General features: G+C 25.9%; 1 protein-coding gene across 1 annotated transcript in view; it reads right to left on the bottom strand.

Annotated features, from left to right (window-relative positions):
* LOC135926221 (ubiquitin-conjugating enzyme E2-17 kDa) overlaps positions 1-25,786 on the bottom strand; it is a 32,408-nt gene extending 6,622 nt beyond the window's left edge. Inside the window, exons 1-2 of the mRNA XM_065462049.1 lie at positions 25,646-25,786; positions 6,269-6,349 (exon numbers count right to left, since the gene is read on the bottom strand). Of these exons, the coding sequence (XP_065318121.1) occupies positions 6,269-6,349; positions 25,646-25,689 (125 nt within the window). The 5' untranslated portion in view covers positions 25,690-25,786. The remainder of the gene's footprint in view (positions 1-6,268; positions 6,350-25,645) is intronic.
* Positions 25,787-27,593: the final 1,807 nt, after the last annotated feature.

The raw sequence follows: 27,593 nt of genomic DNA, 5'->3' as shown, positions 1-27,593 counted from the left end.
GAAATCTGTTCACTTTCATGTCGTGTTTATTTCATCTAATTTTCTTTTTCTAAAAAGCAACTTTCAAAATCATTATAATTTTCGCAAGATATGTAACTTGCATCTAATTAACTATTTTTACCTTGTGATTTCGTTCTTTTCTGGTCATCCTTTTAATTTAATAATCCAACAAATAGTAATATTCCCAAAATATATATTATCTATTGACAAGCAGGGAAAATCTTGCCCTAAAATGGAATCGCTAGTAGTCTATCTTCTCGTCGGTAGTATGATAATAATATTTTAGAATGAGAATAAAGTCTTATATTGTTAACTATTGAAATAAAAATTTAATAATCAATATCGAATGAATTTCTCTCAAAATAATATGTATATCATATAAAAATAGTATATTATGTTCAATTTACGTAATATAAAAGTTTAATTTTTTAATATAACATATGATCGCCTTAAACCGTCATTATCTAAAATGAAAAAGTATATTAACACAATAAAAAATAAATCGTTACCAAAAAAAAAAAAATTTAATAAAAAAATAAGCATCAAAACAATGTATTACATTTGATTTTTTGTATAATAATGAAATTACAATTTATGAACGAGTAATATAGGGAAAGAACTCGATTGACATGCGAGAGATATCTTAAGGAAGGATAATTAAAAGTTTATACAATCAATAAGTACAAACAGTAGGGGTATTTTATCAATAACTTTGAGAAAGTAGGAAAAAATAAGTAGGGAACTATATGCAAAGAATCATTGATAGTCCTTACCATTTATGGCCAAGGAATTGTATTTTTATTTGAATGCAATCAACATTTACAAGGTATTTTAATTGAGTAATAATAAAAGGGATATAAAGTATAATTGAAACATTATCTTGTTGTATTTTAATTTTTATATACAATGATTACAAACAGTAGAGGTAAACAATATGTATTCTTTTTTTTTATAAAATAGAGGACTATATATATATATATTGGGAAAAGTATATCATTAAGTTGATTAAGTAGTGGACTAGGAGGACTATATATATAACGAAAAATATAACTGAAAATTTAATGAATAGTAATTGAATATTTGAAACGCAATTAAAAGCCTCTAATTTGGTCTATCTGAACAATCACGACCTTATTGTCTATCTGAATTTCCCATATGACATTACTTATTCTCCCAATGACAATCCCCACAAGCCACTCTTGATTGGTGCCCACTTAGTTGCCTAAAGTTAATTCTCTAAAATTTATTCTTTTCAATTTAGGTCTAATATAACAGTCATTGTCTTTTATAAAACTCCATTTCCATCTCAATTCCCTTCCGAATAATCTAAAAGCAGGTCATGATTTTGTTACCGAATGTGTAGTATTGCGATAATTTAATAACACATCTTCCAATAACCTATCATCCCAGCCTCCTAATTTATAAATCATATTCTTTGCTGAGCGTACCGCTCTTTCAGCCAAACCATTGAAGAAGGATGGTATGCAGGAGTACATATATGTATTATACCTTTTTTTTATTAAAAAGTTTTTAAATTCATAAGATCTTAAAGCTGGTCCATTATCTGATACCAACTCTACCGGATGTGGAAAATATATTATTTAATACCATAATATACGTATAATAAAATTAAAACGATACAGAGAAGACTAGATTGGCCCCTATCCTCCACCACATTGACAAGCGGGGAAAATCTTGCCCTGATAATGGAATAGCTAGTAGTCTTTTGTCGTCGGTAGTATGATAATAATATTATAGAATGTGAATAAAGTCTCTTATTGTTAACAAAATAAAAATTTAATAATCAATATCGAATGAATTTCTCTCAAAATAATATGTACATATATATCATATATAAAATCGTATATTATGTTCAATTTACATAATATAAAAGTTTATTTTTTAATATAACACACTATCGCCTTACCGTCATTATCGAAAATGAAAAAGTATATCACAATTAAAAATAAATTGTTACGAATATGTAACATTATCTATGAAATGATAGAAAATTTTAGAAAATGAAGGTAAAATTTTTACATAACAATATAATAAAAATGATTCCACGATAAATGATTTTCATTAAAAAAGTTCTTAATATTATCAATTCCAAAAACCATCCTTGAACCCTAAACTTATAAAGAGGGTTCGAAGGGCTTGGGTTCTCAGTTCTGGTAATATCACGTGTATTTAACAGGCGATAAAGGGTAAGAGAGGCGGGTAAATTTAGTTAGTACCTAAAATTCCCATCATTTCAAACAATCTAATTGCTAAATTTTCGTTTTTAATCTAATTAGAACATATATGAAAATTATCCAAATTTAACGAGGTGGGTTCTGAGGTGTTTGATTTGGAATGACCCTGGTTCGATCATTTGTCATAGAAAGAGGGATTTTTGTTTATCTTCCATTTAAGTTAATGGAAATAAGCTAGTTTATTTCTCTTCATATAATAAAAATGCTTATATAGTGTTATGTTCTATGCCATATAAGACACGTAATAATGTAAACTTGGGATAAAAAAGTGAGAAATAGAATGAAATTTAATGCAAATAAAATTTTTCAATTAAAAATTGCTTGATATTTTTAAGAAACATATTTACATGATCTTATCACTTAGATATGTATCATAAACTTATATTAATTAATAATCTACATATATAATCACCGTAATCAAGAAATGAACGTTTTGGTATCTCACTAATGTATTTAAAATTTAAGGAGAATATATAATGTAATGTTAATTTTTTGCTATCTAAGAGAGTCGAACCACAAACCTCCCGTTTCAAAGGCGTATGCTTTACGCATGCACCAACTTGAATAAATTTAAAATATTAATTATATATATATTAATTAATAGCTGATATTTTTAAAATTTTGCCGTTTATTACCATAACTAGATGACGGTGTTGAAGGGTAATTATTTAGTTTGTGTGTATGGTACTAAATATAATTTATTAATAAATTTTATAAAAATATTAAAATTTAGGAGAAAAAGAGGTAAAATTGTTGCAATACAGTGAGCATTAAGAGTATTAGAAATATCAAAATTTAAATTTGTGATGGAAATCATATTGGATAAAATTTAAAATAGAGATGCTTGAAGATTTTTTAATTTTAAATATGGGTTAGACATTGGCCTGAAAATTTTTTTTGCAGATATAGCTAGGCCTGATTAAAAAACCAAGGCTCATGCAACTTTCATATTCTGATTGTATTTTTAAATGAATTATGACTTTTACATATTTTATTTCAGTTCTTAACTATCAATATTATTATGGCCTTTGGCGTAAAAATATATTTAAATTAGTCCTATTGAGTTGGTCTTGGTCTGAAGTAGGATTGAGCGGGATTAAAAAGAATAAAAAATGAATATGGTTTTCGGAGATTTACCTATCTCCAGGCTTGAGAAAAAAATTTCAAAATTATTACGCGTTGGCCAGGTTTGAGAAAAATTTTTCAAAATTATTATGGGTGGGGCTGGGCTTGAGAAATATTTTTATGAAATTATATTGGACTGGGCTTAGGAAATATTTTAAATTATTATCAGCTTGGACGCTTGGGAATTTTATTATCAACTATGAATCAGACATTGACCTAAAACAAATTTTTTTGCAGGCCTGGGGACCTGGCCTGAAGGGGAGAGGGGGTTATAAAGAATAAAAAGATATTATTTTCAAATAACTGGTTACAACTATCATAAAAGTAGGGAGAAATTACCCCTCAACCCCGTCATTCTTGACGGGTTATTAGCTAGTAAAATATAATCACTTTAAACATGACGCAGTTGCCTGAATGCTGAATGGAACGAAATAAACGCATAGCATATCAAGTTGGCATAACAATTAATGCATGATGAACAAATTTTTCATTTGATTTTAAAAGAGCCTTTTCACTAAAAAGAAAAATTTTATTAATTTTTAAAAACCATTTGAATAAAAACCTACAATTGACATAAGGTTTGTGATACTGATAACCATAAAAAGTAATTAACTGTTATCAACATTCTATATCGAAAGAATGAATTCTTCCTAATAATTTCCATGAATTTGGGTTCAATGGAGAAGATTTTTTAAGCATTATATTTATTACTGACCAAGGCAAAAATATAATCAAAGCACTTAACCATAAATGTTTATTAAACTATAACGGTCATTTATTAAATAGTTTATTGGTAAATATATTTGATTCAAATTTTGTGGATAAAAATGGACCATCTCTAAAATATTAGTGATCATATTTATAACAGAGTAACAAAAGTTAAGATCTTTAAAAAAAGTTATATCTAAAATCATTTATTTTTATAATTAAAATCGAAATCCATTTTTATGTTAATTATTTTAAATAATAATAATTAATTAATAAAAATTCTGCCATATTGTTATTATTTTTGAGTAATCTGTTTATAAAAGTGTGCGATAATCTCTTCAGAATTTAGTGAAGCTGGAGATATTGACAGTTACCATCGCCGGGCTGATCTCTAATTGGAAATTTTGGTATTTTTAGAAAGAAATCTTCGATATATTAATGTTAAATATTTATTTCAAATTTCATAATATATTTGTTTATTAATTATTATGTGTACAAATTAATGTTATTACTTATTATATAAAAGTGATTTAACAATAAAAATATTTTATATACTTTTAAAATTGCAATTTAATAGAATATAAGCTATAACTGATCATTGTAATATATTTAAATGACATAAGTTATGGTATGATAAATTATAAATGTTATACTAATAAAAAGTATAGTAAAAATTAATTAATATCTTTACAAAATACAAAATTAGATATGATATCAGGTCGGTAATCGGCCGATACCAATTTAATATCGGGAATAACGGATCGGCCTCCAAAAAGTGGAATCGGTACACCCCTAATCTCAATCAATATGTGAAAGTCCGATGAAACTCAAAATATAATATGCTTAATAACATATTTCCTCAGCATATAAATATTCACAAAAATATATTAGGGTGGATCTGAAAGGTACTGTATTATAGGTTTTTCAATGAGGAGCTATTAAAAAATTTAGAGAATTTTGAAATGGCTTTTATTGAGTACCAATTAGACTGCTGTATCTTGTTTGAAGTGTAAGATGGTATTATGAACAAATAAAAATTTGTGATATATATCCAAGTGATAACATAGGGATCATACTAAATGCTTGTCGTGTCTATGTGTGATTTATTTATTAATAGCATTACTTTTGATGTTTAGCCAAAAATATTTAGTTATGTTATTCCATTAATTTTTAGGTGCCAAATAAATTATCTTCATTTTATGATGTTTCATATTATAAAATAGAGATTTTTGTTCGAAGTTTGAATGATTTCTTGAATATTAGCAAAAACAGGGCGGATAGGATCTTCCAGAACTTAATAAAGAATTTAAAAATCCTAACCGGGCTGACAAATTGACTAAATTCTGAAGACTTCTGTATGATTAAATATACAAATTCTAAAAGAAAATAATATATCTTTCGGTGTACCGCTCCCCCCCCCCAATCCCCTACAAAATTGAGATTTTTTTTATTAAATGGTAAGAAAGAACTATATAAAAGAAACCATTTTGAATTCCCAGGGTTATTTTAAAAATATATATATAAAATCAGCCTATTCCAATAAAAAAACAGTCAATCTGACTATTTCCTGGTCATATATATAACATTTATACCCTACCATTATTTTCTATCGAGTATATTGAAAAAAAAACTATAATATCGATTTACAACATAAGCCTATTAAATATATTGATTAGGCATTTTTAATGACGTGTTTACACGTGTACAATCGTAAATTTTAATGTAACACTAAGTGAAGATGTCTTTATTGGTCACCCGACTAAAAGGTTTCACGCGGACATTATTGATTTTATGTGTTTTTCATAAAATTATCTTTAAAAAATCATCTTTACCTTGATCAAGGGCAAGGGAGACTACCTTGGTTCGATCCAGTAGGATCAATTTTACTAAACCAACCTCTTGAACGACGTTAGGGTAAAGTAAAGATATATGGAGTAGAAATAATATATTAAATATATATAAAATGGTTTCGGTCGTTGTTTTATAAATTTATATATGTATATATATGATTACCCAATATAATGTTAGAGATACATTCCCCGCCTTTCCAGTATACCTACCTACTCAATTATTATTTGCTTATTCCTCAGAATTAACTGTCAAATTTCAAGTGTCGTGGTGCATTCCTTATATTTATATTATTTTATATTAATCATTTTGCATTATATAGTATAATAAACCCGAATATGACTGCGTTCCACAGCATGATATTGTTATCGGTAGGCGCTCCACTGATACCGGCTGGAGGGTCTTCTTGCAACCTTTAAATAAAATTGAATCAAAAATTAATTTTATATCCTTTTCGCGGAGAACTTTATCCACCCTCTCCCTGTTCCAATTTTACATTCAGATAAATGACTGCAAACTAAAATTAGATTTTTTCCTATGTAGACATTAATAAACCGAAAAGTCTCCGCTAAATTATAGTATTACAAAAAAAATGACCTCAAAGGATCTTCAATGATCATTTTAGAACGGGCGATATACTTTTAAAATTGATTGTAAATTTGTTTGAAGCATTAAATTATGAAGGGGAAAGTGATGGCTAAATCATTAAATATTATATTTTTCGTAATATTTCATTGACCTTATCATTAAATAATTGGGTAATTTATAAACCATATTTATATATCTTCCTGTTAAAAGTAACCATTTATCAGAAGTTTAATAATAAATTAATTTTCAACTAGGGATGTACCAATATATTTTATCGGATCGGATCGATATTTTACATTTTAAAATATAGGTTATCGGCCAATATTATAAAATTTTCCGATCCGATATAAAATGGCCTCTTTAACAAAAATAAAATGTAAAATTTTTTAAAAAGTTATATCTGAAATCATTTATTTTTATAAATAAAATCGAAATCCATTTTTATTTTATTTTTTTAATAACAATAATTAATTCATAAAAATTCTGCCATATTGTTATTTTTTGCGCATTCTGTTTATAAAAGGTGCGATAATCTCTTCAGAATCAGTTTTTAGTAAAGCTGGTGATATTGACAGTTACCATCACCGCAGGCTGACCTCTGATAAATTGGAAATTTTGGTATTTCTAAAAAGAAATCTTCGATATATTAATATTAAATATTATTTTAACCCTTCAATACTCTGGTTGGGTATATGAAACCCCAGGCATGCTAGAAACAATATAACATAAAAAGGTTAAATATTATGATCTGGATTCTTCAGTAGCTTCATCGAATATATCTTAGAATCTATATTCCAAATTTCGTATATTTTGGTTGAGTAGTTTTTAAGATATAAGCATAAATTTGTAATTTTTTAAGAAATTTTAATTTTTAAAATTATATATACTATTATATTATAAAATTTATTAAAACAAAATTTAAATATTTTATATTTTGAATGAGATATAAGAAAAAGAATACGTAAAGATTTTCTCTGGTGGAGTTATTTTATTATTATTTTTAACCAGCTGACTCATTGCTCAAATTATTTTTATAATTTATAATGATTTTTGCAGATTCTGAAACTAAATTTATAATTATTTAAGATGTAATATCATTTTATTTGAGGTGATTATGACAATATAATTAATAGTGAAAATGAAGATTTTATATGATAGTGATCATGATACACAATCTGAATTAGATGAAGAAGAAATGTTAGTTGAATACAATAAACTTAATATTATTTTGGTAAATATGAAATCATTTATCATAGTATATTTCTCTTTAAAATTTGCTAAAAAAATAAGTTTACTGAATGGAAAAAGTATCTTCCTAATCAAAGAATAAGAATTCATCAACAAAATTTAGTTATTCATCTGCCAGAAGTAAAAGAATAAGGGAAAGAAGCTGACACTCTAGAAAAATGTTTTGACTTGTTCATAACACAAAAATGATTGAAGAGATTATTTATCATAATACCAATGAAAAAATTAAAATTATATATAAAATCTATACTGACCAATATGAAAGTTCTACTAAAGTTGATGTAACACAATTCAAGACATTATTGGAAAATCTTTATTTAGCTGTAATTTTTAAATCTAACCATTAAAATAAAAAAAACAAAATATTTTTTCAAATATGTAAAATAAATTTATGTTTAGAACACATTAATGTTTTATGTAATAAATGTTTTGCATGTCAAATTTAACATATTTAGATGTTCTATATTTTTTTTATGTTTGAATGTATTAGTGTAATTTTTTTTTATATTGAACAAAGATCCATATTATGAATTATCATGATTATATGATAGATAAGTTAATTTTTTAATTTAATATTTGAAATTTAAAAAAAAGTAAGCTTTTTTTAGAAAAATTTGTCACAAATTATAATTATCCTCACCATCTTTAATCTAAGCTTAAGAAATAAAAAAAAAAAAATATTTTATCAAGTTTAGGTTAGTTCTATCTTATATCCAAATATTAATTAAAAATAATGAATACAACTGGATATATACATTTGAAATTGGGGTCTATTAAACCCCATCCTAGTACTAACGTCATTTTTTTTACGGGAGTATTGAAGGGTTAAATATTTATTTCAAATTTCATATAAATTTGTTTAATACTCATTATGCATATATAGATTAATGTATTACTTATTATATAAAAGTGATTTAACAATAAAAATATTTTAGATACGTTTAGAATTGCAATTGAATTGAATATAAAATAATAATATATTTAAATGACCTAAGTTATGGTATAGTTAATAAATTATAGATGTTATACTAATAAAAAGTATATTAAAAATTAAAACCATTGATATCTTTAGAGAATACAAATCGGACGATATCAATTTAATATTGGAAATATCGGATCGGCCTCCAAAAAGTGGTATCGGTACACCCCTATTTTTAACGTAATTTATTTCTAACTTAAAGAAGCAGGGCTATCTTAATAATGTTAAAGATAAATTTGCCTTAAATGAACCCATTTAAAAAATGGGGTAAAACGATTATACATCAAAAAGAGAACGGTTCTAAAACTGAATTATTTGTTCCGATTAGTATTTTAGGGATAGCAGGATTATTTAATCCAGAGAATAATTTTGGGAAATTATTCGTTCAACTAGAAGTATAATGATTCGAAAGAACTACTCCTGAATATTAGAAATTACTGGTAAATTTTCAAAATTACTCGTAAATATATAAAATTACTCATAAGTATATTTTTTTATCGATTCCAAAATCTAATAATGCTTTTTTTAAATAAAATTTAAAAAAATATATTTCCAATCGAATATTTGATGAAACATAATACTTATTGAATGATGATTATAATAAGAGTAAAAATTATTCAATTCGTTATGTCATTGGTATCGCAAAAATTAATTAAAAAAAAAAATAACATCAAATACAAATATACAATGCGTATACAGTTAGAACTTCACTAAAGTTTCCCTAGATGTGGAAATAAAATAATTTTCCAAAATTTAAGTTACTAAAATACTATGTATTCTACAATAGATATCGACGAAAAAAGATTTTCAGGCCAGTCTAGACAACGTGTGTACAATGGTTTTTGCAAATTTTCTTATCAATCAAGGAGGCAACTCGGTGTCTTTTTCCTTCATGACAAATTATTAACGGCCGGGATAAATTGTACAATAATTTTACGGTGAGAGTCGAAAAACTTTTTCAAAAATTTGACCCAATACCTCTATTCTGTAGTGTTCAGTAAACGAATCGAATATTTCATTTATTTGATTAATTATTCATTATTTAATTCGTTCATATAAATATTAATTTAAATGGCTAATAAAAGACTTTTAATTTTAATCCCATTCACTGCATTGTCATTTTTTTCTATAACACAAAAACTTTGTATGTATTACTATTAACATAATAGTAACTAGAAAATATTAATTATTTTATCCATATGAAACAATATACTTTATTTAAATTATGAATAGTTATAACATATATTGAAATATACATGTAATACAAAAAATGTAAATTATCGTTAGGACGATCTTAGTGAATTATTTGTTAAACGGGAAGACAGGAAATAGGAAAAAGGCAGAGTATGGAATGATATTAAGTCAACCCCCTAATTTTCCATATAATTAGGCTAATTTCCAGTTAAACGTAATTAAATTTAGATATAAAATTTTTTTCCAGGAAATTTAAAAAGTGTTCCTAAAATTTCTATGAAATTTTTCAAAAGGAAAAGCGAAGAGAATCGGAATAAATGTAGAATTGTGTGGATATATAGGTATTTGCGAAAGCTCTGGAAGCTGGAAGCATATTTAAAATATTTTCGATGTAAAAGATATTAAAAATTTTGCATAATAATACCTCAGATGGAGGGATGTTTGATGATAAGGGTGATTCTAAGGAAAAGATTATTAAGGTCTACGATTTTGTAGCTCGGTCACTCCGTAACATTGTTATCAAGGGAACAGATTTTCGTTTTGGGCTTGTTAGGAGTAATTCCTATATTTTGGGAATTTGTTTGGAGGAAATTTAAAACTTCCAATCCAAGTCAAATTTGGATTTCAGATGTAATTCCATGACAAATCGACCAATGATTCGGCCGACCAACTCAAAAATGAATGAAACTTGGCATGTTAGTTATTTATGTTGTAAATGTTAATAAAATCCAAATTTTAGAGCCCCAGCTCAACCAGATCCAAAGATATACGCCTTCAAAGTAGAGAATCGCGCAATGCGTGATTTCTTATATCTTGTTTTTCTTAAAAAATACTTAAGATAGAATTACAAATAATATATCACTTTATAGCCCTTAAAATTTTACATTGGAAAATATTGAAAAAAAGTTAAAAAATTTTAAGTGTTTTTGTATTTCCGGTAAAAATAAAAAATTAACATTCCTGAGAAGGGATTTTTTTTTGGTGTTGATACTCTCTAAAAATGTTTATTACCTTTATATTAAACTATTTAATGAAAAATCTCGATAGCCATTTTTGTTTTTTTAATTTTATTAAAATTTTTATTATTCTTGTAAATAAAAAAGGATAATATAGATGGCGTTATACTAAATTTATTAATAATATATTATATTTAATAATAATATATTTTATATCGGTATTAAAATCAAAAGAAATCGATTAAGTATAACCAGTATGATGTCCTGGGGCAATAAATGAGGAAGCGGCCCATATAAAGTATCTTTAAAATTATATTCAAGCTATTATAAAAATATATCTATTTATCGCAATCCATTTTGCGCTTAAATAGAAATTCTTGAGACCGTAATTTGTATATATTTCACACTTCTGGATCTACTATCGTTATTATTTTTAATTAAAGGTTTTATCATCTTATTTTATTTTTCATTCCTTTCTTTCTATTAAATTTTTATATCGATAAATAGGAAATTTAATTATCAATCATGATTGAAAAGAATATAAGGATTAAAAAAATATTTCTTTTTTTACTTAAAATTTTTTTTTAAATTTAAAAAATTGTAATAATGAAATCACTGTGTAGTAATCCATTCATTAGAGAAGGCCATAAATCTATTTCAAAAAATCTACAAAAGGTAAGTTTATTTATATTATGAATTAAAACCTTTTTAATTTTAGATTCTGGATTTTTTACTAATATAATATCTTTTTTATAATTGGATATCGTGATTATTTTTATTATATATAAAATTAGGTTACACCAAAGATAATTAAAAAATCCAAAGGTTTATTAACAATCGGCCAATCATTATGTCACTCATGTCGCTTATATTTGATAAATATGGAATCCATTGAGGATATATCTGAAAATGAAGAGCCCGAACTAGCCCCATCCAGTTCAACTTTGGATATAATAAATGTATCGCTAGAAGAAATAGGCCAATCCCCAATAAAAAAGAAAAGAATAGGAGAAAAGAAATATCCGCAAGAAAAACTTAAAAAAATAACAAAAGCATTAAGTTAAAACATATTAAGAAGCAGCCTTCCTGAGTTTGATATACAAAATAATAAAAATGACGAATCAAAATTTAAAACATCATTATCCAATTATTTCTAAGGAAAAAAAATATCAACTTCTTACTATATTGCCCCCTTCTTGAACCTCTAAAAAAATTGAGATGGAGTTCAAAGCCACGAATTACTTGGTAAGAAATCAAAAAAACTAATAGAATTAAAAGGATTTATGTCATCTCCCAATATAAAACCTGGGCGAACAATTGATCAGACCGTGAATATTATATAAAAATTTTACTCTTCTGATGAAGTCAGTCGCGCGATGCCCGGGAAAAAAGACTATAAATCCATAATGATCAAGGGGAAAAGAGAGCAGTCTCAAAAAAGATTAATTTTAAACAATTTAAAAGAATTATATGAACGATTTAAAGAGAGGTACCCGATAATTAAAGTTGGATTTTCTAATTTGCAGATTTACGGCCAAAAAATTGTATTCAACACACAGTGTGTGTGTTTGTGTAATTCATCAAAATTTTAAACTTATGTTTGAAGATGCTAATTTGGCAAAACTATTAGCTATGCCAGAATATCCATTACATAACTATAAAAATATTTTAGCTCAAACAATATGCAATCCAGCACTCCCTATTTGTTATTTAGGAGATTGTAACTATTGTCCAGGCACATTCTCAATTAAAAAACAATTAGATGTTGTATTTGCCCAAAATGACATAGATCATATATCCTTTAAACAGTGGGTGTCTGTTGATAGAAGTAATCTGGAAACAATAACAAAATCTTCTCAAGAATTTTTATTTATTTTTTAGAAAAAATTCCACCTATGTTACGTCATTCCTTTATCGCTACCAATCAGTCATCATATATTTCAAAACTTAAACATTTTTTACAACAAAATGAATTTATGATAATTTGTGATTTCTCGGAAAATTATGGCTTCGTAATCCAAGACGCTGTTCAAGGATTTCACTGGAATAATAATCAGGCCACTATCCATCCTATGATAGCATATTTAATAATAACAATATAGAAAACCTTATGTGGTAATATCAGAGTCACTTCAACATGATGTTATTGCAGTACATTTGTACCAGACTGAAATCATAAAATTTTTGACCAATCATTTTAACAAAAAGCCATGTAAAATCTATTACTGCTCTGACGGATCGGCTGCTCAATATAAAAACAGAAAAAATTTCATAAATCTGTGTTATCATGAATCAGATTTTGGTGTAGCAGCTGAATGGCATTTTTCAGCTACATCTCATGGAAAAGGTCCATGTGACGGCCTTGGCGGAACATTAAAAAGATTAGCAGCACGTTCAAGCCTTCAGCGCACCAGTTCTGGACACATTTTAACTCCAGTTGATTAATATCAGTTTGCAAAACAAAATATGCCATCAGTAAATTTTACGTATATAACCAACGAACAATACAATTTAGAAGAGATTAAACTACGAGAAAGATTCAATTTAGCTCGTCCCATTCCAGGAACTCGGGAAATACATGCTGTTTTTCCTTTGAGTTTAAGTAAACTTAAATCAAAAATATATTCATATGCAAAGGACTTTCAAATTAATAATATCTCAAATGCCGATTTGTCTTTTGCCGATAATTTGTGTTTTGCTGATATTAAAGGATTCGTAACATGTGTTTATGACAATTTTTGATGGTTAGCCACAGTACTGAAAAAGAATGAAAATACTGAGGAGATATATATTTCCTTTTTACATCCCCATGGACCCTCACCATCCTTCTTTTATCCTACAGTTGAGGAAAAGATATGGTTGCCCATGAATCAAATAATAACGATAGTAGATCCTATAACAGTGACAGGACGTACCTATAAATTATCGCTTCAGGAAATTCTATTAATAAGTGCAAAATGGGATAAGATTAAAACAAGAGGTATTTTATTTTATAATTGTTTGTATATGAAATTTTATATGTTTATTTTAAAATATAGCGTCCTAATAACCATATCCGTATGGGCCGCTTCCTTATTTATTGCCCCAAGACATCATACTGGTTATATTTAATCGATTTTTTTTGATTTTAATACCGATATAAAACATATTTTTATTAAATTAAATATATTATTATTAAAATTAATATAACGCCATATATATTATCATTTTTTATTTATAAAAATAATAAAAATTTTAATAAAATTAAAAAAACAAAAATGGCTATCGAGATTTTTCATTAAATAGTTTAATATTAAAGTAATAAACGTTTTTAGAGAGTATCAACACCAAAAAAATATCCCTTCCCAGGAATGTTAATTTTTTATTTTTACCGGAAATACAAAAACACTTAAAATTTTTTAACTTTTTTTCAATATTTTCCAATGTAAAATTTTAAGGCCTATAAAATGATATATTATTTGTAATTTTATCTTAAGTATTTTTTAAGAAAAACAAGATTTAAGAAATCACGCATTATGCGATTCTCTACTTTGAAGGCGTATATCTTTGGATTTGGTTGAGCTAGCACTCTAAAATTTAGAATTTACAAAAATATACAAAATAAATAACTATCATGCCAAGTTTCGTTTATTTTAAAGGTGGTCGTCCGAAAATCGCGTTTTTTTGGTCGATTTGACGTGGAATGACCCGGATACCATGACAGAATAGGAGAGGTCCGAGTGGTCTGCTGCCTTCGTCATAGTCTATGATGTGTGGACTGAATAGAAGGAGTTTCAATGCCATAATATGTTTGAAGAAATTTTTAATAATATGGGAATTTGTGATAAAAACGAGATATGCTATTGAAAGCATTTGTAAAATAAGACTTCAAAAATGCAGTGTTAGGAGTATGATTTTGGATATGTAAACGAATAGTTTGTGAGACTATTTCATAGCCTCCCTTGAATTCGAAGCCTAATTGATATGTTTTAGTAAGTTAACGCCTTCGTTTTTCACCCGTGTCATTATTATTTTTGTAATCTCCAGAATAATAGCCGATTGAAGAGACAGATACCTCCATGTAAAGTGATAAGGTTAGCCCTATAAATGATTTGGTGGTGAAGTGTTTTTAAAAGATTATTTAAACGTTTTAAAAGATTCTCTGAGGTGTGTGCTAGATTTTATGGACAATTGTAAGTGAGAAGGGCGAAAATCATCAAGCCCTGCTGCAGAGAATTTGTTGAAGGAATTTATGATCTTAATTATTTCCTGATTGGATAGGTAATTGAGTGTGTCGGTGGTAAATTAGGTAAGTATGTATACAAGACAGGAAGGTGAAGATTGTGAAATAGAAATAATCAGCGAAGCTAATTTATTTTAAATGGATGTTAATTTGAGCCTCATTTAGGTCACCCTCATTTATTATTTTTTGCTAATCTGTTGCATTGATGAGATATTGTTATCATCATTATCATTATGGTACTTAGGTATGTAATCAATCACGAGAAAGGAGTCAAAATTTTCCAAGTTATGTTTAATGTGATCAAATAGGTATATGTTATTGAATTTGGGACAGGTAAGGTAGGGAAAAGTTAGTAAATCGTCCCACTAGAGTATTTGTTTACATTAGATAAGAGTTTGATTATAAAATTGGTGAGTAAATTTACGCTACCTTTAGAAACGCGTTTTATGGTGGGGCGGCCATTTTCCAAGCTAAGAATGTGTCTGAGAAGTTGTCAGTACTCTACTTGTGGGTGTTAACAAAGGCCTCCCTGCACAGATTCACCAAATCATGGGACTAACCTTATCACTTTAAAGAACCCGTCCATCCCATTGAAACCTGCTCTATATTTAGGAGATTACTAAAAAAATAATAATGACACGGGTCAAATCCGAAGGCGTTAACTTAGGCTTCGGGGTAAAGGGAGGTTATGAAATAGCCTTACATGTCATTCGTAATATCCAAAATCCTCCTCCTCAAGCTTGATTTATAAAGGCCTTCAATAGCATATCTAATGAACATTCTATAAAACAATTTTATCACAAATTCCCATATAAATTTAAAATTTCTTCATGTCATTAAAACTCCATTAAACGAACAATACGAATCGAATATAAAAAATTATTCGATTCAAATATATAAAATCTAGAACATTTATTAGCACTAATATTCTATATCCTGGAGATAAAATAAAATATAATATTATTATTTCATATTAGATATGCGATATCTTGGGAATCTGCTCTGATTATCAAAGTCAGCATTTTAATAATCATCGGCCGTTGGTCGAAAATGCCAAATTTAAAATATATATTACGAAAGATAAGATAAATTAACATGGAATGAGATAGATTATGTATCTAGGGCTGTGCCGATATTAAATATCGGATCGGATCGGTGCCGATATTTAGCGTTTTCCGAAAATATCGGATCGGTCCGATACCTGTAAAAAACCGATCCGATCTTTTTACTTTTCTTTTTTTTGTTATTTCATTTTATGTTATGTATATTTATTTTACATTATTATAATATTTTCTAAATAATTTTTTTAAATTTTATTTCTTTTTTAAAATAGTATTTAAAAAATTTTTTTTATAAAAATAGAAAGGAACACCCGAAGTTTTATTTATTTTAAATCTTTTTAAATAACGCCAATTTTTTTATTTATACTTTAAATAAAAGAATATTTTTAAATATGATATCTGAATTGTGAAAATATTTTACAAAAGACAAAGATAATTTTGTAAAATGCGTTATCTGCGGAATCATCTGAGTCTGCCTTCAGTACGGCAGGAGATATAGATAGTCCATATCGTAGAAGCTTATTTCCAGAAAATCTAGAGGCTCTCATATTTATTAAAAAAATTTAATATACTATAATTTAATATATTAAATATTACAATTTTATAATTCTAACATAAAATGAATATATTATTAAATATATATTTTTTTATTATAGTCTTAATTGTAGAAATAAAAAAATTAAATTATTCATAATTCGATTTTTTGCATAAAAAATATTGATTTCTTAATTACATTTGGTTCAAACGTGGGTGATTAAAAATCAGTAAAAATATCGAATCGGTATCGGATCGGTTTTGAAGCAATATCGAAAAATATGTGGATCGGCACAGCCCTAGTATCCCAACAATTTCTATAATTTGACACTTAACATTTTAAAAAATATTGTAACCCATTTATTTTGTGGAATAGACCGCTTTCTTACGTGAAGGAAAAACATTCAAAAAAATAAATTATAATTTTTTAGTGATTGAAAGGCATTAAATTTTTTTTATAGTTTATGCATCAAAAAATATTAAATTCATTGGATACTACGGTGGAAAAAAAACTTAATAAAATAGTAATCTTATTTATTTTAATCTATTATGCCCCAATAAAATTATAAGGATAATTATAACGTATGCCAAAATTTTGTGTAAGAATGTTTACTTCAATTAAACTAAAATAAATATTAAAAAAATAATTGGTAAATAATCAATAACTGTCGTAATGTAAATGTTTATTCTTTGCAATAAAATGTTAATTAATGATATTTTTCCCATATATATTATATATTAATAAGGTTTTAAAAAAATTAAGTGGGGAAGATTATTCATTCCAAGTCAAATCGATTTTACAAAATAAAGTAAAATTTAGCATCCTAGCTCATATATTATCAGAGATATCAAGGTTTAAAGCATGGCAATGAGCTATTTTAGGCTTATCAATTGTTCTACAATTAAGGATTTACTAAAAACTATAGAAATACAAATAATGATTCTAATATCAAAATTTCTTAAAATGTATTTCTTTTTATACTTTATAATAATAAAGACTCTACAACACATATATGCAAAATTTTAAATTTGACAAAAAAAAAGGTTAGTGGGTTCAAAAAATTAATTTCTTGTTTTTTAATATTTTCTAACCAATAAAAATTAAATTAGAACCTAACAATGGAGATAAATGGACAGTCACATAATAAAAGATTTATAAATATTTTTATAATAAAAAATGTATTCAGTATATTTTGATATTAGAATTAATTCTTTTCTGTAGTTTTTAGTAAATCTTGAATGGAAATAGATAGGGTAAAAATAAGTCATTTTTCCTAATTTGACAATTGATATCTTCAAAATTAAGTGCTAGAAATTTGAAAAATACTTTAGTATGTGACCTTAGTTTGTATTTATACCCAAATTTCAAGGAATCCTGTAAAAATCATGTTTTTTTAAAATGATTTGACATGGAATGATTTGGGTCTAATATATGTCCATTACAAAAAGCTTATATTAATAAAAATAACTTTAAAATTTCAAACCAAAATAGTTTATCGCTTTTATGCAATACCAATTCTCCAGAGTATTAAAGGGTTAAACTAAAATAAGATGAGTTTAATTATGCCAGTATGGGAATCAAATGGTATCAACATTTTAAAAAATATATTTAGATTGCATATAGTCGGCAAGAAAAATCTGAGATCATGCTTTTCTATTTCTATATGCATTAGCTATTCTTTCTCTGTGTAAATAACTGGGTCGGTCCTAGGCCAACATGCCAAGATGAGTGATATACAGGGCCCACACTCTCCAAAAAAATCTGTTGAGCAACTTTGCAAAATATATTTTCAGGTCAGACTAGATATATTACAGATCAGACAAGGCCGAAAAACTTTTTTAAAATCTGATAGGCCAAATTCAGATCAATTTTTATATATTAATCCATCCTATCTCATCATATTTGTTCGTTGAACATGGAATAATCTAATCCCTGATAAAATCTTTAAAACCCATATAGCAATTTAATCCTGGGGGTCCGTGGATAATTAGCTATTAAAAAATTTTACCTGCTGAGATAATTAATTACCTTCATTTATATCAGAGATGCACTAATACCACTTTGTTTTTTGACACTGATACCAAACCCGATATCAGACAGGATGCTCGACAAATATTTTTATATATAGTATTTAAAAAAATGCAAAGATTCATTCTCATCATATTTGTTCATTGAACATGGAATAATCTAATCCCAAATAAAATCCTTAAAACCCATATAGCAATTTAATCCTGGGGGTCCGTGAATAATTAGCTATTTAAAAAATATTACCTGCTGAGATAATTAGTTACCTTCATTTATATCAGAGATGTACTAATACCACTTTGTTTTTTGACACTGATACCAAACCCGATATCAGACAGGATGCTCGACAAATATTTTTATATATAGTATTTAAAAAAATGCAGATTCATTCATCAATAGTATCATTTTTTTCTTATTATTTTATTAGTTTATGGTAGTTAATTTATTTTTTAAAATTCATAGCTAAAAATAGCATAATTTTATTCTAATTTATGAGTATTATTATTTTTGGTAGAGGCCACTGGCATCAGTTAAAATTGAAGGCATCAGCCAATATATTTACCAATACCATGAGTAGCTGTGAATCTCTGATTTATACTTATTCAATATTTTCAAAAAAGGTGAACATGGCATAGTATAACAATCTATAGTGTTGTAAACGCTCTTTCATTTTGAACGTTTTCGTAAACGAAGTTCGTTTTTTTGGAAAAAAAATGATTAACGGCGTTCCTTTTATTTTTTACTAACTTTAAAAGTGAACACCTACTTTTTTTGACCAAGTTCGAATTTAAAGTCCGTTTAATTTTTTAAAAAAATTAGTGGCCTAGAATATGGTCAACCATTGATAGAGCAGTATTAAATGGGAATAAAAGGTATTTAACATAATGACTTCCAATTAATTACATATATTTTATTTTTTTAAAGATTCGAACATATATATGAAGATCTATATGTTCTTTCTTCAATTATATACCCAGTATTCAAGCTTGGATAAAACTTCCACAGAACGAACCTATAAATATAAACTTATAGCGTTATAGAAAAAATGCATTGAAAACCCTAGAAATGATAATGCAAAACTGTTAATTTCGAGATATCCTTTTTTTTGACGAGGAAGTAGAGGATGGATTGGAGGAGGATAACTTATCTCAATTTTTTGAAGCAAAGGACAAAACAATAAATGTAATTACCCGCGTTAAAAGAGTTGTTTATTAAGTATAATACCTCAATCTCTTCATCTGCCCTTGTATAGCGCGTTCTTAGTATAGCTAATGGCGTATTAACTGCCAAGCGTTACTGTCTATCAGATGAAAAACCATTGTTATTAAAATTAATAAGAAAAAATTTTTATAAATAAAAATATCGTTATATTCGCTATATTATATTGTATTTATAATTATATTATCAAAATAAAACTATATTATTTTTAAAATGGCTAATATAATGTGTTAAAAATATAAGACATTTATTATATCAACTTAAATTTAAAAAACTTTATAAAATTTTTGAACGTGAACGCGTTCCTTTTCTGAAAGTGAACGTGTTAGATTTTTGTCAATGAACGTTGAATGCGTTCCATCAATCAACAATATGAAGGGTAAATCTACTGTGAAAGCTTGTAAATTAACGTGTAATTTAAATTTTTTAATCAATACCATGGGTAGCAGTGTATAACTAATTTATATTTATTCAGTATTTTCAACATGACATAGTATAATCCTCCATCAATGATATGAAACTCTACAGACCCAGATGAAAGGCTGTAAATTGGTGATTTTAAACATTGTACTAATACCATGAGTAGCAGTGCATCTCTGATTTATACTTATTGAATATTTCAAAATGGTGAACTTGGCATAGCATAATTCTCTGCCAACAATATGTAGCAGAATCCTACAGCCCAGATGAAAACCTGTAAATTGACGATCTTAAACATTGTACTAATACCACATGAGTAGCAGTGCATCCAGAGTTGGGCAGTACCGTGTTCAAGATCCTTTTATCTTGTACTCAGTATCTTTTTGACATTTCTAATAAGATACTAGTATCTGTATCTAAGATCCTTTATTCTGAAAAGAATCTTGTATCTTTTTCATTTTCTTGACTAAAGATACAGATTCTTTTTAATATTCATGTTATTTTACATATCACAGTATATATTTTATTTTCTTCGAAAATCTTGTATTAATTTCCATATTTTTTTCTGCCATATTTTAATATATTGACAGCTAAATTTACCTGTAAAATTAACAACTCATATTAAGGGAAAGATAAAAAATAACACCAAAACGAAATAAGTATAGATTATATTTTATATATAAATGTACCTCGATAGAATATCATTACCAATTTTATGCAATATTTTTAATTTGTAGGGAGATTACCACTCATGGTGTGAAATTTATTTATAGAAATAAGTTCCCCTAAATTATATCCCAATCTTGAAATTTTATATGGAAATTTTTTTTAAAATAAAAGTTAAAAAAGACAATTTACAGGCTAGATGTAAAACTTGTATTAACAAAAAAATGATAAATTAAACACAAATTTTGTTAAACATAATAAAATATATTATTTATGTGTAGTTATTATCTTAAAAATTCAAGTTTACAATATTGTCTACCTTTATTAAAAGCTGCCTAAGATGGTATGGGCAAAAGATTTTAAGAAAATATTTTCCTATGATTTGAATATAATGTGGTTTTTTTGATATCAAAATCTTTAAGAACTTATCGATTGAGTCGGATAATAAAAAAAAATAATTTCAAAATATCTTAATAAAAGAAGCCCTAGATGTAGTATCAGAGTATATAATCAAGATCAAATGATGATTATTTTTTCTATGCTGAGTTCAATAATACAAATAATATTGAGCTGAAGGTTTTAAATTATATTAAGTCGAAATATATTATAAATGCTTAATTATTATCCTTCCATTAAGGAAATTTTTTATACATATAATACTGTAATACCTTCATCAGCTCCAATTAGGGTTAATTAATTTTGGTACAATGTTAAGTACGCCGAAATGACAAAGATCTATTGAAAAATTTGATTGTCTTATAATGAATGTATTTTAAATACTCTGCAAATTAATATTTAAACTCCAATTAAAAATACTAGTCTCCCTTCTTATTCTATGGTAAGGATGGGCTAATACTAATATTAAAATGCCTGATTATTATAATTAACTCATTATTAAATGTTTTATAAATTATTGTAAATATTCATTCTTGTTATATGTTTATGTAATGTTCTTCACAAATAAATAGTAAAAATTGTATTTTATAAGCTATTCTAATTTAATTGGCAATGATAATTTAAAAGTATCTTGTATTTAAGATACTCTAATTAAGTAAAAGATACAAGTATCTTTTATCTTTTTGATATTTTGAAAAAGATACTAGTATTTGTATCTAAGATTCATTTTTTCACAAAGAATCTGTATCTGTATCTAGATTCTTATTCAAGAGGACCTGCCCGACTCTGAGTGCATCTCTGATTTATACTTATTCAATATATTCAAAAGCGAACTTGACATAGCATAATCCTCTGCCAACATATGTAGCATAATCCTCTGCCAACATATGTAGCATAATCCTATAGCCCAGATGGAAGCCTGTAAATTGATGTTTAAACATTGTACTTATACCATGAGTAGCAGTATCTCTAATTTATACTTAATCAATATTTCCAAAAAAGCGAACTTGGCATAGCATAATCCTCTGCCAACAATATGTAGCAGAATCCTACAGCTCAGATGAAAGCCTGTAAATTGACGATTTTAAACATTTTACTAATACCATGAGTAGCATAGTGTATCTCTAATTTATACTTATTCAATATTTTCAAAAAAGCGAACTTGGCATAGTATAATCCCCTGCCAACAATATGTAGCAGAATCCTACAGCCCATATGAAAGCCTGTAAATTGGCGATTTTAACCATTTTATTAATACCATGAGTAGCAGTGTATCTCTAATTTATACTTAATCAATATTTTCAAAAAAGCGAACTTGGCATAGTATAATCCTCTGCCAACAATATGTATCAAAATCCTACAGCCCAGGTAAAAGCCTGATATTGGTGTGATTTTAAAGATTCAAGCTGGGCCTAAAATTTAAAAATGTAGGTCAATTTCAAAAATATTACAATTAACATGTTGAAAATTAATGTATAGACATTCAAGCATTATTTTCTTCTCATATTTCCAATTTTCCTTAACAAGTCAGTTATACTCTCATTTTTTCTTATGTTAATCATACACTAGGCAAAATTTACAATTTATTAATAATTTTTGATAGAATCATAACTAATTTTTTCTGTAAAATAATTTTCTAGCTGAAAGGAATTAAAGAGTATGTAATGCATCATTATGTTAGGTGATGTTGGCACATTCTTTTTTTGAGGTAATGAATTTGTGCATCATGCATTCATTTTGAGGGAGAAAATTCACAATGGGTCCAATTGATTCCTAGGGACAAGCTTTTACCTGATGTGCTATTTACTCAGATATCTTCAATGAAATTTTGTAGAATGCCTCACCATTTTAACAAATTTTTAACCATACTAGTTTTCATTAAAATATATGCATAAATTTTTTTTCAAGATAAAGGTTTTGGTTTTATTATATATAAATTCACACAATATATAATCCACAATTTAGTAATGCCATATTTTGCATTGCCTTGATCTTTTCTTTCTTTTTGAAATAATTATAGTAAGAATAATGACTGCTTTGAATTATCAATAGTAAGGGTGTACCGATACCACTTTGGAGGCCAATCCGATATTAAATTGATATGGCCAATTACCAATCCAATATATCTAATTTTGTATTCTGTAAAAATACCAATGTTTTAATTTTTAATATACTTTTTATTAGTATAACATCTATAATTTAACTATAGTATAACATATATCATTTAAATATATTATTGATTAGTTATAGTTTATATTCAATTCAATTGCAATTCTAAAAGTATATAAAATATTTTTATTGATAAATCACTTATTATATAATAAGTAATAACATTAATCTAATTACATTAATAAGTAATAAACAAATATTTATGAAATTTTAAATAATTATAATTAATTTATTGAGGATTTCTTTTCAGAAATACCAGAATTTCAAGTTTATCAGAGGTCAACATGCGTCTATAGGAACCGTATCACTAGCTTCACTAAAAACAGATTCTGGTGAGATGCTTCTAACAGGTGTTGCTATTTACGAGCAAGTTTCGAGAGAGTTGGATATTTATGGCAATTCACAGCCTATATTTCAATGGTACTGGTTCATTGAGATAGTTTTAAATCTCAAGGGAATATGGGCAATTTTCAGTGGTAATGTTATTAGACTTCTCTTTAGCTTTAACAGCATTAGCATAAGAATTAGTTAATTTTTCAGAAAAATAATTTCTAGAAGGGATTTTGTAATTTTCACATAAATGATTTATTAGTCGATTAAATCCAATATCCTCTAAAATCAAAAATGGCTGATTAAAATGCTATCATATGGTTGATAAGTTGTGATATGGCTATGGATCTAGGTTCTTCGATGTCCCATATTTTCTATTTATTTATCAATCCTGGCAATGTTATTTGGTTAAATTTAGAAGTTTAATTTTAATTTTATCCTTTTACATTTTTTATATATTTTCTTTAGTTAATAGGGTTTTCAATGTCCCATATTTTCGGTTTATTTATCAGTCCTGGCAATGTTATTTGGTTAAATTTAGAAGTTTTTATTTTAATTTGATTCTCTTACATTTTTTTATATATTTTCTTTAGTTAATAAAGGTGCAAATGTCTCGATGTGCTTCCTCAAGTTGATAGTTATGTCTTTTGAGATTTTCCCCCTCTAAAATTTTATCATGAGCCCACTTTACATTTTGCAAAATTAGAGCTTGGCAAATCCAATTCAAAATAATCCCATAAGTGAATAGGAAGCCATCAAAAAATATTTTGTTAAATTAATACTGGAAACTTGTGTAATGCATGAAATAAAACAATAGATTATTGTCATACAAATTATCCTCATCTTAACTTTCAGGAATTTGTCTGTTCTTGTAATTATCATTTTAAGTTAATAATGTCATACTAAACACACCTTCACACCCCACCCCCTTCCAAAAAATGCATCCCTAATAAATATTTTGAATAAAATATAAGTAAAAGTTAATTTTTTAAGACAATCACTATAATTCAAATTTTTTGGTAGGTAAACATTTTTATAAATAAAATGACAAACCAATAATATTAGAAAAATGGTATAGTCAAAGGCCTGCAATAAATGAACCTGGTCTTCAATAAAATTTATGGATAAAACCCAATCTAAAAATACCCACCACATCAGAGTAAAATCATGGCTATATTGATGGTAATATAAGTAAGACCAAAAATAATCCCTTTTTTTTAATTTTTAATATTTAAAAAATATTTTATATACACATTTTTACAATTTCCTTGGACATTTTTTTAATATTTAAAATGTCAAAAATATTTTATGTTTTTATAAAATTTAATTCCATATATTTTTTTAATTTTCAAGATCAAATACTTTATATTAATTTTATTTTAGTGGCATAATTTAAAATTTTATTATGTAAAATAAGGTTGATATAATAAATTAGAAGCATATGATAGAAATTTATAATGGATCTTTTACATAGTAATAAATATAAGTAGTGTAATTATCCTTTACAAACAACTTAGTTGTGAAAATATGAATATAAAACCTTTATAAATAGTATATCTTAACCATTTATCTAATTCAAGCCACCTAATAAATTGCACAAATTATGAAGTACTATTTGAAGCCAAGAAAAGCTAAATTTTGCACATATCAAATTTTTTGCCAATTAATTTAGATAATCGTAAGTTAAAAGTGTAAATTTTACCTTTTAAAATCCCTCATGAGTCTTCGTCTGGCTGGAGTTGACATTTATTTGATATTTAATTCAAATAATTTTTTAAAATAAAATACAAAATTAACACAAATTAAACGATTTTCGTAAAATTACTTTACATATTAATATTAATAAAACAATCTCTCTTCCTATATTTTATATAAATCTGATGCATAATATTTTAGTGCAAATTGTTAATATAAGCATTAAAGTAAGGATATATTAACTAAATAAACTAATATCTTTTTACTAGCTCTTGAAATGATAAACTTTAAAGAAAAAATCTTTAATATATTATATAATCCATAATAATTTATTATTATATTTTAAAAAGGAAATAAATTCCAACATGTAGATCAACCGTAAATTTGAAACAATTTTGGAGTAAACTTTTGAATTACAAATTAATATAACATATTGTATTGATTTTCATATAAATGAATATATATAAATTTTTTGGTGAATGAATAATTGTCTAAAGTACACTATACATGCTGGAATAACATAAATTATTTATTGCGCATTTTATTATTATTAATTATTTTACACATTGATTATTTAAAATATATTATTTATTTCCTATTTGTTTAACTTTAAATAATAAATTACAAGATTATATTATTGTGAGTGTGACTTATATTAACTTTCGTTTTATAAAAATATTTTTTGTTGTTTTTGAGAATATTATAATTGCAAAGATTAATGTTTTATACATAATTATTATATTACTTTACTTTTCGTTTCATAATTAAAATCAAAGATTGGCGATTCATTCATTAAATGCATTATAAAAGTGTCCTCACCAATAAAGTATATATGTCATTGGTCCTCACATTGTAATCAGCTGTAGCGTCATTTTGTAGTTTGGTTATCCATTATTTATCAGAAAGAAATATTAATATATAGAATACAAGCCTACTACGATAATTTAGTTTTAAAGGTTTCGATTTACATTTATGATATAATATTTTATAGTGTCTTTTATTATTAAATATTACTGTAGCACCATTTTGTAGTTATCCATTATTTGTCAGCAAGAAATATTAATATATAATATTGCGAAAAATTTACTACAATAATTTAGTTTGAAAGGTTTCGATTTATGATATAATATTTTGGTAACTCACTGAATCACGGGGAAATTTTTAATATTATTTCTTTTTTAATTTTTTTTTTTGGGTAGGTCTATAAGTCGAAAGGCTTGATAATACGAAAGGCTAAAAAATAATATTGAAAATAAAAATAACAAAGAAAATGATTAATGAGATATTTGATTGATATATTGCTTTTTTTAGAGAAAAAATATTATAATAACATTACATTATAATATTAAAAATATGGAAATTTTAAGATCTTTTCAATTTTTTTAATAATTCTTTGAAATAATTTGCGGTTTTTAAAATTTAATTTTATTATATTAATTTTTAAATTAATATTTTTAATCAAATTAATATTTTTAATTAAATTAATATTTTTAATCAAATTAATATTTTTAATCAAATTAATATTTTTAATTAAATTAATATTTGGTTATGATTTTATATATTAAGTAAGTATAAATATATTGTAATTACTTGATAAAGAAATAAATGAGAAATATAAATTTTTAAGGATTTTTTTAATTTGCGAAAGCGTTTAAGATGGGAAAGGCTAACATCTCAAACGTAATTTTAAATATAATTATATCATTGAACTCAGAATTTAATTCTCTATCCAAAACCGCTTTTTACGTTTCCGGTTCAAAGGATAATTTTTTTGACGCGAAAGCATTTTATAGGGGAAAGGCTAACATCTTAAACGTAATTTTGAATATTATTCTCAAATTAAAAATATCTTAAAAAATTTATATTTCTCATTTACTTCTTTATCAAGTAATTACAATATATTTATACTTACTTAATATATAAAATCATAACCAAATATTAATTTAATTAAAAAT

This window comes from Gordionus sp. m RMFG-2023, chromosome 1 (assembly GCF_954871325.1).
Source record: "Gordionus sp. m RMFG-2023 chromosome 1, tfGorSpeb1-WG-v2, whole genome shotgun sequence".
NCBI lineage: Eukaryota > Metazoa > Nematomorpha > Gordioida > Chordodea > Parachordodidae > Gordionus > Gordionus sp. m RMFG-2023.
Note: the sequence above shows the minus strand (reverse complement) of the source record. Positions and strands in the feature narration are given on the sequence as shown.